The sequence below is a fragment of the Falco peregrinus genome, chromosome Z (assembly GCF_023634155.1).
Source record: "Falco peregrinus isolate bFalPer1 chromosome Z, bFalPer1.pri, whole genome shotgun sequence".
Classification (NCBI taxonomy): domain Eukaryota; kingdom Metazoa; phylum Chordata; class Aves; order Falconiformes; family Falconidae; genus Falco; species Falco peregrinus.
Genome location: NC_073739.1, coordinates 29185310 through 29203726, shown reverse-complemented (window position 1 = coordinate 29203726; position 18417 = coordinate 29185310). Strand labels below are relative to the sequence as shown.

Here is an 18417-nt window from a genome sequence, read left to right as displayed (position 1 = left end):
GTCCTGACCTCTGCGTTTTCCTAAGTTCATTCTAAATATTTTGTTTCATATGTGGACATTGAAGTGGAGTGAGTACTCTTAAGTTCATTCAAGGTGTAAACTTCATTGTGACCTTTGATGATTTTAGCTACTGTGGGAATTCTGCTGCTTTGGAAAAAATAGGCTTAACAAAGATATATTTAAGCTGTAACTTTGAGGATAGTTCCTCCCCAACTCCAGTCTCAGAAGGGTCTCATCTGGCAGAGTCAATGAACATAACTCAGAACCATCCTTCAGAATACTTCTACAAGAGTTAAGAGTGTATTTCAGAATAATATTTTAAAGTAAACAGCAAGATTTCCACCATACTTTTCTCAATGTGCTGAATCAAATGGACAGCCTTTGAATATTTTCGGAACCGATTACCAAGACAGACTTAAGGTCACACATGAAAAAGAAGTTACTCCCTGTGACAAGTCCTAAATTAAACCAAGAAGTGCATGCACACCTCAGCCAGACTGGTAACTCAAACCTTGTTAAGCTGCAACTGAACCAGTCTCTTAACAGGTAAGAGCCCAGAAACAGATTATTTTCCCTCCTTAATGTTTTAAATGGAAATGCAATTAAATTCACTTGGTTTGCTTTTCTTTTCCAGCTAAAATCGGGTCTAGCTGTATCAGCAACCAGGCCTGCATACCCTGAATGCAGCCACTTAAATGTAAGATTTAATTGGACTTCCTTCTGTCAACAGATTTTCATGCAGCTCTAATGTTGTAACGAACATTTACCTACTTCATCTTACTTACGTGCCATAGTTTTATTTAAGAACATACATAGCTGCTGGCTAAGATTAGCTTTTATATCGTTCCAGAGAGAAGACAAAAATTAAAAACTTTGAAAGCAAGAGCTGTGCTGTAAGAGGACAGAGGCTGCAGTTCTTCAACAGGCTAAAACCTGAATAAGGCATCAGGTGTGTCGAGTTCACAAGGCAAAGAAGAGACAGTATCAAGAGCAGAAAACCAAAGGTCAAAGCCAAAGTTCCCCATTTCTTTTACTCAGGCAGGTGAAAGATTTAAGATTTTCCAAACTACAGACTGGTAATTTGAACACGACCTAGTTGTCCTCCCCAAGAAGTTCACCTCACATCTGAAACACGGATACAGCATATAGGTTAAAAAAAAAGCACAGAATAGTTTAAACTGCTCTTTCTCGCTTTAGTTGCTTCAGTGTTCACAAACACTTCTCTCGTTATGTTTATTTTGTTTTAAAATATAAATACCACTTAATTTTATTGCTAGACATACCTCACTTAAAAATAGTAAAAAAAATTAAGATACTTGGTTTTCTTCTAGGTCCTCAGACCCCAAAGATACAGCATAGTAAAAGTCAGCGTAATATTTCTGAAAAGAGAAGTTGCAGAATCCTCATTACTTCATGTAAGTTATTAGATATAAAGGAATTAAATTTATTGGTAATTGTGTGGGCACACTAAAAATCTGCGTGCTTGCAGGTCAGTACAGCACTGTTATTATCACGCATTCTTCAGGGCGAGACTTGTATGTGAGATTTTGCAGTGAAGGAAAAGAACTGCTGGCTTCAAAGAATGCACATTAATCATGTGGATTGCTCATGTTTATATAGGTAGAAGAGAAATCTTAAAGAGTACTAACGGCCATCAGATTAATATTTTTATTTTTAATTAAACTAAACAAATCGCTAACATGAGGGCAACACTCTAAATTTAAATTTGATTTCATTGCAAAAATTGGTTTTAAAATTTTCCTTTCCTTCCTTCTTAAAAGGAATCCTCTGCACAACAGAAGATTCTTAATCTAAATGAGCACAATACAATTGATTTACAACAAGATACTACTGGAAAATTATTTCAGCCAGTACTACTGAGTAATTTCAGTTACAGTCAATGGCTTTAACCAGAAACACAAACCAAAATCTTCCAACCAAAATCACAGGAACCAGCAGAATGAGGTTTATTAACTTCCAGAAAAACATCTGGTTGTGCAGAAGAGATTGCTCCATTACATAAAAGGATTATTTGTTATTAATTCTTTCAACTGTATGCATTATGAGTTTTCTCATATTCTATAGAAGCTTTAACAAATTATCCCCAGAAACTAGCTGCATCCAAGCTAGACTTAATGTTGTGCATATTTTCTCGACGTTGTTTGGTATAAATATTTGCCTCTCCTTTTTGCAGCCGATGTCTCAGAACAGACTTTTGATGTTTGGTCAGCTGACGTTTTATCTTCTGTTTCACCAGTTCCTATAAATAAACAAAAAATTCAGCATCAGGACTTTTTGGAGATCATTTAGTACTGATACATGGCACGATAGCGCATTTTCAGTGCTAACATGAACATGCACAACCCTAACCAGAAGGCCTCTGTACATTGAGAAGTTAGTGATCTACACAGCACTTATGTAAGCAAGCCCCGTCTGTGCTGTATTGCTGTAAGCTGCATGTACAGGGTTGTCGTCAGGGCTGTGCTGTGCTGCACAGATCTGCTGCCAGTAAGATAAACCAAGTCAGCTCCTGCTCAGTACTGGCAAACACACCTGTGTGGCCCTGCCTCTATCTAAAAGTGCAGCAAGAAGTTCTCATGTGAACCTTAGTTCAGCCTGACCACAGAAATAATGAACAGAATTGTCTCCTTGTAAGAAAATCATAAAATAGCTCGACAGACTAAAAAGAGAGATTCTCTGCCATGGGTAAGGTCTGTATGGTGTGCTGCATATGTGTCGGGAGTCCTGTTCAATGCAACACCCTCAGGGCTCCCAGCATCTTAAGAGGTGTGGGATTATCTATGCTGTTCTCTTCTGATGGTCTTAGTTACAGTAAATAGTATTTTAAACCATACCTTATGGAGTTGTGTCTTTCTTATGGGGATCATAAAGGACCAGCACTCTCAGTGCAAAACACGTCTTCTTCAAAAATGTAAAAGCTGATAACATACTGTCCTATTTTAAGTTTTAAAAAAATAAAAGGACCAATAGAACATTTCATGTCCTGCAGTAATTATTTGGTTCATGCCTATATTACTTTCAGCACCCTGTTTTTTCTGAAAAAAGTTTGGATTACAAAGATCTGAGTATGACTATAACAGAAAACAACACTTTACCACAAATGTGGCTAAGAACAAAGGCCAGGAGTGATTTACAATTCCTCCAGTTTTCCCCTGTTGTGGTGAGGCACTCTCCTGTTAATATCTGGAAGGTCAGAACTGTCTCATGCCTCTACAGCAAAAGTACTGGAACAGTTCATCTGTTATTTACACCCATGTTTTCAATCAGAGTTCTGGTCTCTGTAACAATGGCAATAGCTATCCATAATAAAAATGAAGACATGATTTAGTAGATTGTGGCTGTGATTTTGTCATTTGGAAAATGATCCCAGATCAAACTGCTGCACTGGTATTGACCGCATACTTACATATCATGTCTTGGAAGAAAAAGAAATCAAATTATTTTCACCTTTCTGACTATTTAATCATGACAGAATCATATCTTGTTGAAAATCTCTAAGGAGTGTCTTATTTTTACTCTAATTAATAAAGCATTAAAAAAAATCATATAAAGGAACAAATCTGTCCTTAATAAAAAGATCTGATTTCCAAATAACTGGACAAGAGGAAAAATATCTAATTACATTTCCTTTACAGGTACCCCAATTTCAGTTGCCTTGTTGAGCTTTGTTGATTGTACTATCAATTGAACTTCACTGTGACATATGACATACTACGTTGGCAGGAGTAAATCAGGAACCAGAAAGCATAATTGTGGCAAGATATGCTCTTTAAGAACTGCTGTGACTAATACAATTAAAGGAACACAAGGAATGTGTGAATCCAATTACTCAATCCTGACTTCAGCAGAAATCCTGTAATAATTGAGGAACCACCTGAACAGTAGTTTCCTAAGTTACATAGCAGGCAGGCTAACTGCCAAAATGTGGGTAAAAAACCCCAGCTGGATATGATACGTCCTTCCACGAGCACCTTGAAATAAAAAGCATAGATTATATTTTAATTATTCTGAATAAAATACTTATTAGAACTAATTTACACTGTTGCACTGATGTCTTTCTTTTGCCAGTAAAGCACCTGCCATTCTGTCTTTTCTATAGGCAGAACCTGAAAGAAGGCTTCTCTACTTCTACTCTGGTCCAGGACAGATGACTAGTTTATACAAAACTTGCTAGAAGAAATTTTGCAAGACGGTACCAGAAGTCTTTGACATGTAACCATAATGTAAATTCACCAAATTCTATTACTTAACCACAGCACATGATTGAAAGACTCACTAATCTTTCCATCATCGTAACAGGAATACTGAGAAATGCTTCAGAGTAAACGAATTTACATTTTTATTATTTAAATTTTTCATCATTCAATTGTTTCCTCTAATTAAATTACAACAATGCATATAAAGCTTTGTACAAGCACAGAAAGATACCTTACTTTATGCGGAATAGCTGATTTTCCAACATTCATGACTCTTTCTGGCACAGTCTCCCAAGTTATGACTGTACCTACTACTATTGCCACAATTGTTTATATATGCCTATATGAATTTGTGTGATTAATTTTAAAATCTGCTAATGTTTTAGTATGTTTTCTCCAACAAACAGAAAGCAAGCTGCACAAACAACAGATAAATGCTAGCAGCAATAAGAGGCATCAGCTCTAAGCAGCCCAGTGGATCTTACTACAGTGACATTATTTTGCATTTTTAGTTTTGTAATTATTTTCTGTTACAAACAGCTCATTACAGGTATCACTTCACTAGTTCTAACACTCAAAATGAAGATTCAGCAATTGTCAGAAATGTTACTTTACTCAGCATGAAAACATGTAAGTGATCATTATGCAAGGTAAATTGATGCAGGATAAAGTTTTTTGTGTGGCTGAACCTCTTGAAACCTTTTCTGCTAAAGTGTTTTTATCTTACTTTTACAATAGAAAATTAAGTATGCACACATAATTTACATATTTTTAACACATTCCGTGTCTGTCTATGGAATAAACACACATTCTCTAAATACTCTAAAAGGTTTCTATATCCACGTAACAGCCACTGATACCACTCAGTGGGGTACAGGAGTACAGTTTCAAGTAATTTCCTTTGTAGGACTCAGCAGCACTAATTTTTTTTTTCTTCCAAATCTTGTACACTTAAATTAGCAAACTCAAAAAAAAAATAAAAATGCATGGACCAGAAACTAGGAATTCCTGCAGGTCATCCTGGCTCTTGTTTACTTCATTCCACAGTTTTAACCTAACTCTTTGTCTCCTTAAGAAAACACAGCATCATCCCCTAGAATAAGAACTGTGATGACAAAGGTCAAAGTTGAGGCTTTTTTCTTGCATAAAGTCCTGTAAAAAAATGACTTAGAAGAGATTTAAACATGCTGTTCCTTCACATTTATTTACACATGTAACTTTATTGGTTATTGGTGTATCTTTAAAATACTTATCTTAAAAAACAAAATATAATCCAAACATGAAAGAGTAAAGCAGTCAACTGTTCCATGAATATTACAGCCACTGACAGGTACCTTATGTAAAACAAGGCTGATTCACAAAATAACACATCATCTAACAGGCCAGTAGCAAAGCCTTTGTTAGAAGAGTACCAAAGCAATAAGTAGTAGACTGAAAAGACTGTAAATTAGGAAGATAAAAGTCTAACAAGGGAAAAAAAAACCAAACAAAACACACTTGCCAGCACTAGACATTTCAGATGCAGTATTTCTAGGGCAAATGCTCTAATTAGGCAATAGAAATGCTTTGAAAAGGTACAAATTGGAAAAGTACATATTTATCATGAAAGAGTTGAAACTACACCAACACATTCCCCAAACAAGATTTTTCGGAGTTCTGCTCCTCACTGCAAATGAAAATGAGACTGAACATAGGCACGTATTCACAAGGTCAAGTATGTAGTCTGCCCTAATTAAAAAAATGCCTCATGGATCAGCTGTCAGCTGAAAGAAGTTTCTACCTGTTTTGTACAAGAATTAATGAAGAACACTGGACTTTCTTCCCTTTAAAAGGAAAAGGCACTTTAAAAAATATGACAGAGGTAGCCACACCGACTAATGAGCAGTGCTGGGTTGAAGAATAAGACAATAATGCAGAAAGTAAAATTTATTCATGTTGCCAAAGAAGTAACTACTGAAGTGAGTTCATATAAATATTTCAGAAAAGAGTACGAAGAAATCTCTAAGATGACAGGTGAAAAAGGCCAAATTAAATCTTGCCTCAAGCATCCGATTTTAAAATAAAAAATATTAATTATGGCTAGCAACTGAAATGAATTAATTGATTATATGTTGTGTGTTAACACACATTAACATACATTAGCCTGCTTTGGCTAAATGAGAGCTTTTAATATGATGTGGAGCTTTGGTGAAAGAACAAAGAGCAGCACATGAAAGGAAGTGCTGGAAATCATTACCTGTAAACAATTCCAGAAGTATCAGTCCTATTTTTCTGTAGACATGGAAACTAGAGAGGTACATGGTAACAAGTCTTCTTACAGAGACTAGAGAACATTTTTACAAATACATACTAACAGCTATGTGCAATTTAACATGGTCTGAACAGACTAGATAGTAACATAGTAACAATAATATTTACCGGTGGAATGGTTGAACAGCTCCCAGCACTTCTGACCGATGAGATACTTTTAGTCCTTGTTCTGTGCTCAGCACTCTCTTCACTTCTGAAATACGTAAATCAATTTTTTATTCTTTACTTATTCTTTATTCCACTAGCAAAACAAACATCTTTTGCCTCTATAAGCACCATATTTTATATATAACCTGAAAACTCACAACAAAACATGCAAATACTACAAAACATTTATGTTCTGAATATCAACATTAGTTGTTTAAAACCAGCTTTTTATCAAAGGAAGAATTCGTTGCACAATAGCCGCGTGTATACCAAGCACATGAAAAGAAGCTTCAGAACACTAAAAAAAAAAAATACTTCAGATTCTACAAAATGTTTTGACATGTCATTTCACTACAAAGCAAAAGCAGATGAGGACGAGTATGAGCTTGGTATATGCCTCCAGGTGTGTGCTGGGCTGGCAAATTTTCATGTACAAGGGGCTAGCCTGAAGGTAAGCAGGAATTTCCAAGTATGTCAGGAAAGGAATTAAAGGCTAGAACACCACAGAGTACAATATATTGGAACAATATATTCCAAGGAGCTTGTTCTTGCTAATTTCAGCAGAGTGAGCAGCAGAATAATTTGGCTTTGAGATATTCAAATTACAAACTTACTCATAAAAGTTATTTAGAAGCAGTATCTTACCGTCAAGTACTCCTTCACTACTAATACTAACTGAAATAGAGAAAAAGAAAAAAAATCCACCACAGAAAATAGGTTGCTCTACGAATTAAATGCAAGACCAGTTACCCCATCAGATACTTCAGTTGTCTAGCTGTTTAAGATTTGTTGCACATTACATGTGAAGCTTTACATATATAGTACCAATCAACACGTTATCTACCATTAAGACCAAGAGGAAAGATATTCACGGCAATGTTTTCAAAATAAATTGAATTTTTAGTCTTCAATTTAAACAAGGGTAGCTGAAGAGGTCCTTTTCAGTCTACTTGAAAGATTCACATTTACTGGGGGGAGGGGAGGAATCACACTCCTAGATAGGAAATATGAACCTTTACCTGTAATGCCTGAATTTCTCATTTAAAGTTGACAAGTCAACCAGATCAGGGCATTTATCTTCATTCTCCTCATCATTACAGCACTCCTCTTGTCCTGTGTGATTTTTGACTTCAGCAGCGTTTTCAGTTATGCTTTTGCCCTTAAAAAAAGCAATTGCAGAACTCTCTGCATCTTCACCAGATTTCTGAAGCATAGCTTGCCCTTCAACAACTTCTAAGGCTGAACTCAACTTTGACATACTCAGCCTTTGTGTATTTTCACTACTTTCAGTTGTATCAGCCTCCTCATTGACATACATAAAGTTGTCACAGGTTCTGCTTTCAGACAAATAACCCATTTCAGACATGAAGTCTTCATAGTTGTCTTTATCTTTGGTGAAGAAGTTGAGCTTATTCTCAGCATCTTCTACAAATTCTGATATCTCTGTTGTATTATCATCCTCATCAGAACCTGGTGGGTAAAGCAGGTCATCATCTTCTAGCATTTCTTTTGTATAGCCGCTGGCAGCGATCTCTCTATCAAGAGAACACTCTCTCCTGTGAAAGAATTGCATTTTGTTTTAATATGCTAAATCATCAAGCTACCAATATTCTACATTTTGGATTAAAAATACTAATCAAGCTGGACTGTAATTACCCATACTATTAACAAAGAGGATATACTTTCGTGAAACACACAGAACACCACATGGTAGAGCTGAGCTTCAGAAAAAAGTATTAACAGAATGTGACATCACAAAAGCAAATGACTACAATAGATGATTCCATCTCCATAACCAGTATTTATTTGTTTATTTATTTATAGGAAATTATTTTATTTTTGCAGGAATACAGTTTGGCTTTAAGCTCAGATTATGTTGAGCAAACAGAAGAATAAAGGGTACATATGACACAGAGAGACTGATTCAAGTGTGGTAGCCCTTTGGAACAGGGATCGGAATGAAACAAGGTCCTTTTCATTGCAACAGCTTCAGTCTTAAGTGAAAACTTACTTTGTTTTTCAAAAGGGACAAAAAAATTAGGAAGAAAACTTTCAGCATAATAATACTTGAAGAGGCAGTCACCATATTTACCAGCATTTTAAAAATAAATTTAAAATTGAAACCCAAATTAATTCTTGATATACTAGAACTATAAAATAGGCTTTCAGAAGTAGAAGAAACTAATTCTGCATCCCTGCTAAAATTTCCTAGATATTTACCATTCAAATCAAGCTTTTAGACTGGTCTCTCTTCCTCAGCAGCAAGAAGAAAGACAAAGGAGGCAGTACTGTATTTTAAAGCACACTTTAGCTTTTGGAAACCACTTACAGTAACTTTGGTTGAATAAAACACAATAGAAATGACAAAAATATAATTTAAAATTGCATAGTTGGGCCTACTTTTTTTTTTAGTTCTTCTACAGCCACTTTTCACAGGCATCCATTTTTCTCACAACACCATCATAAACAGGACAACTCAAATTTATCTGGCAGTTTCTACCTGATGTCTTTGAATGCTGGGAAGACCTCACTCTCATAGTTGAAACGTTTCTTAAAGAACTCCTTAATACAGTTAACATCTCTGTCAAAATACCTGTAAAGAAATACAGAAGTGTACAGACATAAAATCAAGGTAATGAATTCTACTGCAGTGACAAACTTGTAACCTGTATCTTGTCTTTTGCTGATTTTATTTTAAAATCATTCCTATTAGTGATCACAAGGCAAAAGCTAGGGAGACAAATTGCATGCAGTATACTTCCAAGCACTTCTTAATGTCATTCTCTCTCAGAAGGAATTAATTACATATTTAGCCTAAAGAGACATTTCTACTCATTCATAAATCAAATTACATTTGGAACATTTTTTTGTGCTGCATGACAACAATGGTAGAAAAAGAATCAGAAACAGGACTATGGAAACAATCATAGTTGACTATTTGCTGTCATCAGCATTTGTCAGATTTACTTTGACAAAAATCTTTAAATTTGAACCTACCATTCAGCATTTGCATGTGATGTTGATACCATCTGAGGGAAATCAATCATAGTGACATGGTCATCATTATCCAATATGAGATTAAATTCATTGAAATCACCATGAATCAAACCATGATTGGCAAGATTTACAATCAGATCCATTAATTCACTGTAGACAGAGGCAGGATCTTCCACGTGGTGCACCTGGCACCTGAAAATATAAATAAAATATCCTGAACATTGAAAAACTTGATTTAGAAATACAAGCAAAGTATATGAAATACATGTGACAGAATGCCAGAGTAATTAAAGTTAAAAAGGTCCTCAAGTCTCTAGTCCAATACTCTCCTCCAAGCTCAGTCAACTTTGAGATCAGATCAGATGACTCAGGGCTTTATATAGTTCGGGCTTGAAAAATTCTAGGGATGAAGAGAGCCTGTGCAACCCTCTCCAAGTACCCTGTACCACTGCCTCACTGTCCTCAATGGGACAAAATGTCTCCTTATAAGGCTAAATCTCAATTTATGCTTACTGTCTGCCAGCAGGAACCATATCGTAATACATAATTTAAATAACAGATCCATAAATTTTTATGCTTCTCCTGGTTTAGGTAATTTTATGGTCTCAGTAGGAACTAGGTCTTCCTGTATTCAAATTCAGATGCCTCATAACATTTTCTTTTAGAAATTCTTATTTTCTACACTGTTAGGAAAAAAGAAATTTAAAAAAAAAAAAGCTTAAAGCATTCCTGAACATATACCTGAGAAAGCAATGTACCTTAAGTGGCAAAATACAAATCATCTGGCCTTTAGAAACAAAACAAGTAAAAAAGCAGTGTTGTGGTTTAACCCTCGCTCACTCCCCCCTCACCCGGAGGGATGGGGAGGAGAGTTGGAAAGGAATGCAAAACCTGAGGGTTGAGATAAGAACAATTTAATAATTGAAACAGAATAAAAATGAAAGAACAATAATAACAATGATGACAATAACAGTTATAATGAAAAGGGGAAGGGAAAGAATAAAATCCAGAGGGGAAGGTGGAAAGGAACACGTGGCACACAATGCACCTGCTCAGCACCCGCCGACCGATGCCCAGCCAGTCCCCAGTCCCGGAGCAATGACCCACCCACCCCGGCCAGCCCCCCAGGCATATATACCGGGCGTGACATCCCATGGTATGGAATACCCCTTTGGCTAGTTCAAGTCAGCTGTCCTGGCTGTGTCCCCTCCCAGTTCCTTGTGTCCCTCCATCCTTTTGGCTAACAAGGCCTGAGGAACTGAAGTCTCACACGAAATCCAAACCACTGCACTGCAGTAGCTACTAAGAAGAAAACTAACTCTGTCCCAGATGAGACCAGGACACACAGTATTCAATGTAAACTGAGCAGAAGTTCTAAAATAGTTATAATCTTACCAGAATCACCACTGTAAGGATCAAAAACTGAAGCTCAGAACATGAATGATACTGTATTCAATACTGTATATAACCAATAACATATCAAATATGTGATTTCTGTGCAGAAAACAGTTGCATTACTACCTTTTGTCACACTGCTCTTTTGGTGTATTCCTTACTTAAAAAAAATCAGTCTATTTCACCAGTTTCTTTGGACTAAGAAAAAAACTTATTTCTCTGTATAAATAAATTATAACCTTGCTTATCTTATTAAGTAGAGTGCTAGTGATTGTGGGCTAGAGAGCATTATGCAGCATGGTGAAGTCAGAATTCACTTACATGACAAGGGAAAAACCCTAATCCTTTAACCTTACTGAACCTAACATTGTTAGGATTTCTACAACGTAGGGAATTCAAGCAACAGTACTTACAAAGGATAGCCATCAATGAGCTCCATAACAACTGCATGCCTGTTGTAGTCCACAGGTTTTGGAACAGGAAATTTTCTGTCATGCAAAGCCTGGAAACAGACAATACGTTGAAAAATTGAAATTAAATAGTTAAGAAAACATTACTATATTGACAAATTCCCGTCAAATATAAGCAATAAATATTACCATGGAAGCAGCATACATTACTCAAATGCTAACTGGAAACTTCAAATCACATGCTTATGAAGGAATATGTCATAACATATACGTAACATAACTCTGACTGCGAAGACAAATAAAATCTGTAAGTTTAAACAGTAAGTGCACTGCTATATTGTCAACAGCTTAATTATTGTGCACCTGGAAGAAAAACACAGCAGAATGAAGAGTGACAGAATCATACTTGGTCTGCTAGCCCAAGTAACCAATAGCAGGTAACTGGAAACAGGTTGTCAGGAATTAGAAAAATACTTCACACTAAGCTGCTGCCAATATAGTTCTGCCTAACTAGTTACTCTACAATCAGTTGCTGTAAGACGATAGTTCATTCTTAAATATTAAAAACCAGTATTACACCAATTAAAGATTAACCAAAGGGAGAATATTTTGAAGCTCTACTGTTCGCCTTTTCCAACTCAAATTTAGTCATTCACTTGATCCACTCAACTTCTTTATGGGTTCATTCACTTTTTACTCATTCTTCTGTTACTAGTGATTTTTTCTTAGATAGAGGTCTAAGTTAAGGCAACATAAATATAGCTTTTGTTACTTTAAAATTAAACTATCATCGCTTTTCAGAATGCAATTAATGCTCTCTCAACTCTCTTTTCAAGGAAATTAGCCCCCATGATCATATTCCTTCAAATTCTGACCACATCATGCTTTACCAGTTAGAACAACTGGACCAATACAGAGGTTCTAAATGATGGTAATAGTTCCTTCTTCCTCTGTGGAGGCCACTGGTAGAACCCACTGAGTTTTTTTAAGAGAAACAAGAAAATAATATTTAATGTATATGGTACTGTTAAATAGCACAAAAGGAGAAGGGAAAACTAGTTTTTTGTAAATGACTAGTTTTCCACTGTCAACTTTTAATTACTTTATAACATCTGCATTTTTTTAAAGGTCAAAAAATCTAGTACTCAGAGTAGCAATATATACTTGGAAATGAAATCTTCTTGCACAGTATAGAACAAAATGTGCCTTTTCAGGTCAGAACACCAGTCTGGACAGAAAGATTTGCTTCAACAGCACAGCAACAACTGAAAGCATGGTAAATTAAAAAATAAGTAAATTATTTTTTAAAAATGACAGCTGGGTAATAATAATTCTGACAAGAGTAATTCTGGAAAGAGTTATTCTGACAAGAAACTGTAAATTTCCTTACTTTTTAAGGTGTTTCTGCAAGCTTATGCAATAGATTTTGAAGGAAAAACAGCAGCACTGGTGATACATAAATTATCTATCCATAAATAAAAAAAATAATTTGAATTTCTCTCATGGCACCTGTTTCTGTTGCAAGGGACTTCCAAGGCAAAGCTTCATTTTGCCACTAAAAAGCATACAAAATACATAGCATTGAAATTCTCTGAAACATAATACTGTAAGTCTGTTAGGGGAGGAAAAAAAACAAACAAAAGAAGTGTAAATCCTACCACTACTGTAAATATGAAATAATCAAAAGACAGTCTGGAAAGTATCTTCAGTCTATTACACCATTGCTGCTAGTGTGTGAATGGTCACCCACCTTCATATATGCAAACTCCTTCATTGCTGCCAGCCGGGATAAATACAGCCATGACATTTTATGTCTGTGCTTGTGGTAGTCACGTTTATTTTTCAGACTGCGAAAAGAAGTTCTTCCAAGCCTATGTAATTTCAATGCAAACTGTTGCTCCTCTTCATTTGCAACAATGTAAATATCTAGAAGACATAATAGCATAGCTCTAAATCTAACAAGCTAGGTAGGATCTGATGAAAACTGCAGCATTAAGGTCTGCTACTTCACTTCTCACAATTACTGTATCTGGCATGGCAAGTTCTCCTACAGTTAGTAAAGACAGCTAAATTAACATATTGCATACTAAGAGATCATAAAGAGAAGAAATTATTGTTAGAGATTATGGTACTCCACTAGAAGAAATACTGATGTGATCTGAAACATCTGTCAGATTAGGAGATCTTAAGGTTCCCATGCTCGGGTTAACATCCCCAGGCTATCTGCACAGCAAAGAACAAATATAAGCTATCCTTGAGCGAAATCTATGGCAGATGCTGGTGTTCTTATTAATCACAATCTGGAAGAGCCGCCTTCTTTCTATTGTGTGGATAGACAACTCAAAGGGACCAGCCTCTCACTTTAAACAGCGTTAACAGACAGCTCATGTTTCATTTCTACCATTTGTTCCAATAAACCCCTTCTCACTATCCAATTTCACAAGTTATGTGCTGCGTCACATTACAATCTACATGAACATAAGAGGAACCAACACAGCACTCCAATAGTTTTGACCCTATCTTACTTTACCATAAAGTGGGATGAAAAAACTGAAATTACCTTTTTGCTAAAATGGTTCAAAACTCTACAAAGCATGGGACAAATAGCATCTGCCTACAAAGCAACTTTTTAAGCGATGAACTAAGAATCAACAAAACTGTCAAAGTAGAATGACACTCTTGTGAAGAAACATTCAAATGCAGCCAGAAGCCTCACACAACATTTGAACAAGTGAAACATAAATCTTGGTGTTTGACAGATTAACTGATGTGACCATCCAGAAGAAAACTTACCTAGTTTCTAGCAAAACATGTGCAGCATTACAGCTGTGTTTGCTTAAAGAAATTATTAAAAATGGGGTTTTTTAGTTACCTGATTCTTTGCCAACACCCATCTGGTTTCCAACAGAATGTATAACTTGTCGGGAAGACAGAGTTTTCAAAGCAAGGTAATCATATCCTGCATTTGTTAACCGATAACCCTGGACAGCTAGTCAAGAATAAAATACAAAACATTTAATTCCTCATTAATTAAATTAATTAATTCTACTGCATTTAAAGTAAGTCTCAATTTAGTCTTGTTTCTTGTTTCAGCTTACAGTACACAGCACTCAAGTAGTATTTCACCCATCGGCTAATATCAGCCCGACAGGAAAGAATGGTAAAGATGTTTGAACTCCTGTAAGTTTTATGAAAATTGACAACTGGGCAAAAGACAAGACATGCTCTTAGCCCCTCTAATAGAGGCAATGGCAGTACTTTAAATAGCCTGGGAAAACCCAAGGAGCATTTTGGAAGATACACATATAGGAGATGCATCAGGGACATAGGATTGTTGTGGTAATCTACAGCAACTCTTAATGCTATGAAGAACCGAGACAAAAAGGATATGAATTTCCTGCAAACTTGTACAGTATGTTTGCAAAGCTAGATGCAACTAAAAGGCTGAAGGAAATGGGGAAAAGCCTGCACAACTACTACCTGTCACATGACAGGGAATAAAAGCTACTTGAGTAGTTGTTTGGTGGGGGTGAAACATACAAAGTGTTTGCAGTCTGCTCCAGTTTGTGTACTACATGACTGTAACTAATTTGGGTTGATTCCTGTATGCATTTGAATATTGCCTTAACTGATGTTTCTTTCATTTTTCACGGCTTTTGTGACTAAGCAATACAGAAAGTTAACTGTTCATCTCTTTTCTGCCTGTCATCTTCATAGACATGAGAATTCAGCAGACAGCTACAACATTTGGTCTGCACAAATCCATATTCCCAGGGCAGGTTCAAGAGAACACAAAGCTAGTAAGTGCTCTGGCTGCTCATACGTGCCAAGCTGTGGTACTTCTGCAAGTACCACTGTGAGGGCATTGGGGACAGAATGAGTGAGAGCCCAACATAAAATTCAAACTCACTTTTAGTTCGTTCATAAGCTAGAAGTCTGTGCTTCACCAACTCCCTCAAAATTTTATTACAACCACCATGTTTAAGGCTGGCAATGGAAGCAATTAAGCTAGCAGGAACTATTTCATGGTTCTTCATGCCCATTTCCACCTAAAAGACCAAATAAAAATAGCTTCGTTAGCCCCTGTGTTCAACAATGAAATAAGATCCCACTTGAGACTAAAATCACTTTTTATGGATGCACTATTACTTTTTCTGTGACTTACCCAAACTTTTTAATACACACCACTGCCCCTTGCTGTCCCTTGTATAATTCTGCCTTGAAACTTCTATAGTACCGGCCCGAAAATGAATGGCCGATTAGAGTTCGGTTGCAGCAGCAGATGAACGCACAGGTCTGCTTTTCTCAGACCAGATGATTTTCTCGCACTCAAACGGCCACGCTCCCTTCGCCCTCCTGCCAGGACCCCGCTGCCGGGACAGGCAAGACAGCCCAGCTGGTGCGGCCACGCAGCTAGGCAAGGCACCAGGCCGCACACTGGCAAACCTCTGCTCCCTCCTCCTTAGACAAGGTGCCAAAAGCCACCAGCACGTGCAGAGAAACTGGCGACCGTACCTTGCCGGGCGGCCACCATCTGGACAGCCCCAGCGACCGCTCCGCCGTCAGCTATCCCGAGCCGGCCGGCCGAAGGGGAGAACGCGAGCTGGGCCCACCCTACGGCAAACACCAACATCGGACCCCAGGGGAGGCGGCGGTAACGCAAACCGGCCCCATTCCCCCGCAGCCTTTCTTCCGCTGCCGTCTGCGACGCAAACGACCCGGTCTCCCATCCGCGCGCGGAGTGCGCCCGCCCCGCCCTAGCCAACCGCCACGCGGAACTCCACGGGCAGGGCTGGGCCAGGCAGGCCGCCTCCCCTCCCCCCGCTCGCCCGTCCTCCCAGCCAGGCCTCTCCGCCGGCTCACCGCTGTCAGGACCCTGAAGTGCTCCTTGGAGAGGTACCGAAGCATCACCACGTTCAGCTTCCCCATGACGGCTGCGGCCGGCACACGCTAGCGGCGCCGACAGCCCGGTTCGCCCGGAGAGCGGGGCCGCGCGGGAACACGCCCGCCCGCCGCACCACCCCGGCGCATGCGCGGAACTCGCACGGCGGCGGCCAGCCCCGCCGGGCCGGGGTGCGGCGTGCTTGGGTCCTGGCAGCTGCCTCGGCTGAACCTTTGCGTGCCTCATTCGTGCCCGAGTCATTACGGACTGACAGTGGAGTCAGAGCAAGCCTTTAGTCCGACACTGCCTTGTCCTCCCTCTCTGCTGTGAATTAGTTGGGTGCCCTGTGCATCTGCCAAGACCGGCTCCCCAGAAACAGAAGCGACACCCGAAGCCGCGCAGCCAAAGCCGCCCGCGGCGCGTCCCTGGCCGGCCCAGCCGCGGAGAGGGACCCGCGCCCCGCCCCTCCGGCCCCTCCGGCCCCTTCGGCCCCCCCGCCGCCGTCCGCAAGGTCCGGGCTCGGCGGGCGGGGAGCTGCCGGCGGGTCGGGCGGCGCGCGGCGGCCGCTCGGTGTGCGCCTGCGCCGTGCGCGCGGCGCTGTGCGTGGGGGCGGGGCCGCGGGAGGCGCGGGGGTGCTCGGACCGAGGGGGCCCGTAGTCCCTCGCTGGCCGGTGCGGGTGGTCTTGCCCCGTCGCAGCCCCTCCGAGGGGGAGTCGGCGGTCCGAGCTCGCGTTTCCTGCCTGGGGAAGGAAACGCTTCCACAGCCTTGTGGGTACCTGCACCGTAATGTGTACCGGGCTGCAGAGGGAGGGTTAATTAATTGTATTCGGTAGCAGTACGGAGGAACGAGACACGCTTTCCTCAGTCGCTTTGTCATGTAGTTACGTGTGATGAAAATGCCCCTGGTGAACTCGCCTACTACATTTGTCAGATTTTTTCTCAAGGTGTTTGGTGGAAAGGGTATCTTTCTGTTGTCTTAAACCAGTAAACCCTTGATACTTTTTTTTACTTTCAGAACTTAAGCTGTCTGTAACTGCTATCAAATATGCACTGCCGCCCCCCCCCTTTTTTTTTTTTTTTTTTTCTTTTTAGACATTTCTGAAATGGCCAGTTAGAAAGATGTTACTATTCAAGTATCCTTAAGAAAAGTTTTCACAATGCTAGAGGATCTATGTGTTTTTGTCTGTTTTCCTTGCAGTGAGTTGCCAGAAGTACAAGCAGAAATCCTATATAAAGATGTGAAATAATTTCTGCATGCAATGTGCTGGCCTGTGACACGGTGCTCTCAGGGTGCTGAGGACAACAGATCATGCGGAGGAACGGCATGTGGTGTGTCGAAATTCTGTACAGCAGTCTGATGGGTACTTTAGCCTCATCGAGTGGGTATGGGCCTTCCACCAGACTCCTGATCACTATTACCTCTACTGAAACCAGAGCCTGATTCTAACTTTCTGCTACAGTATCCTCATCTCTCTAACCTCCACAAACCCCGGTTCCATATCCACATATCTATTTCACTTGTGTTATCTGTACCTTTCAAAGTATTATATTTTACCATGGAATAAGTAGTTAGTTCTGCTAATCAGCTGCACGTTTCAGGTACCTCTGGAGGAGTCAGTTCACTGTTGCTCAACATCTAATGAGCCCTGCAGCAGTTACTTTATAGTTTCTGATGGAGAGAGGTGGTAAATACTTACAGTTGATCAGCTGTTGTTCTGTACCTGCATTCAAACAGAATTATTTGGGGTTGTTGTACTTTATTCATTCCATGTCTCAAAGACTTTTTGTTCTTTGTCTCTGTTACTGCTGTCACTGTGCCACCTTGCTTGCAGGGCTTGGCCAGCATGCAGGCGTGCAGAGCTGTCAGCTACAAGGTAGAGCCTGGCAGTGCTCAGGTAGTCAGGACTGCTTGATAGCATCGTGCGCTACCTGGATCCATGGCTCCCGACCACAAGCTGCTGCTCATGGTGGTTGGGCTGTGGAAAAGAAGAGGCAAAACCGAACTCCTCCTGCACCAGTGCCAGGTGTTATGGCAGAAGTGTTCTTCTGTGATCTCTCA

General features: G+C 39.4%; 1 protein-coding gene across 2 annotated transcripts; it reads right to left on the bottom strand.

The window, feature by feature from the left end:
- Window positions 1-1943: 1943 nt before the first annotated feature.
- RIOK2 (RIO kinase 2) lies at window positions 1944-16760 on the bottom strand. 2 transcript variants are annotated; one of them, XM_055791242.1, is made up of 10 exons: window positions 16340-16760; window positions 15387-15525; window positions 14349-14465; window positions 13227-13402; window positions 11480-11568; window positions 9672-9863; window positions 9175-9267; window positions 7694-8230; window positions 6636-6720; window positions 1944-2260 (listed from the first exon to the last, which is right to left on the bottom strand). In XM_055791242.1, exons 1-10 carry the CDS (start codon window positions 16403-16405, stop codon window positions 2099-2101), a joined length of 1656 nt encoding a protein of 551 aa, XP_055647217.1. In that variant the 5' UTR covers window positions 16406-16760; the 3' UTR covers window positions 1944-2098. The 2 variants fall into 2 exon arrangements, with proteins under 2 accessions (XP_055647217.1, XP_055647218.1); XM_055791243.1 differs by having other exon boundaries at window positions 7703-8230; window positions 16340-16758.
- Window positions 16761-18417: the final 1657 nt, after the last annotated feature.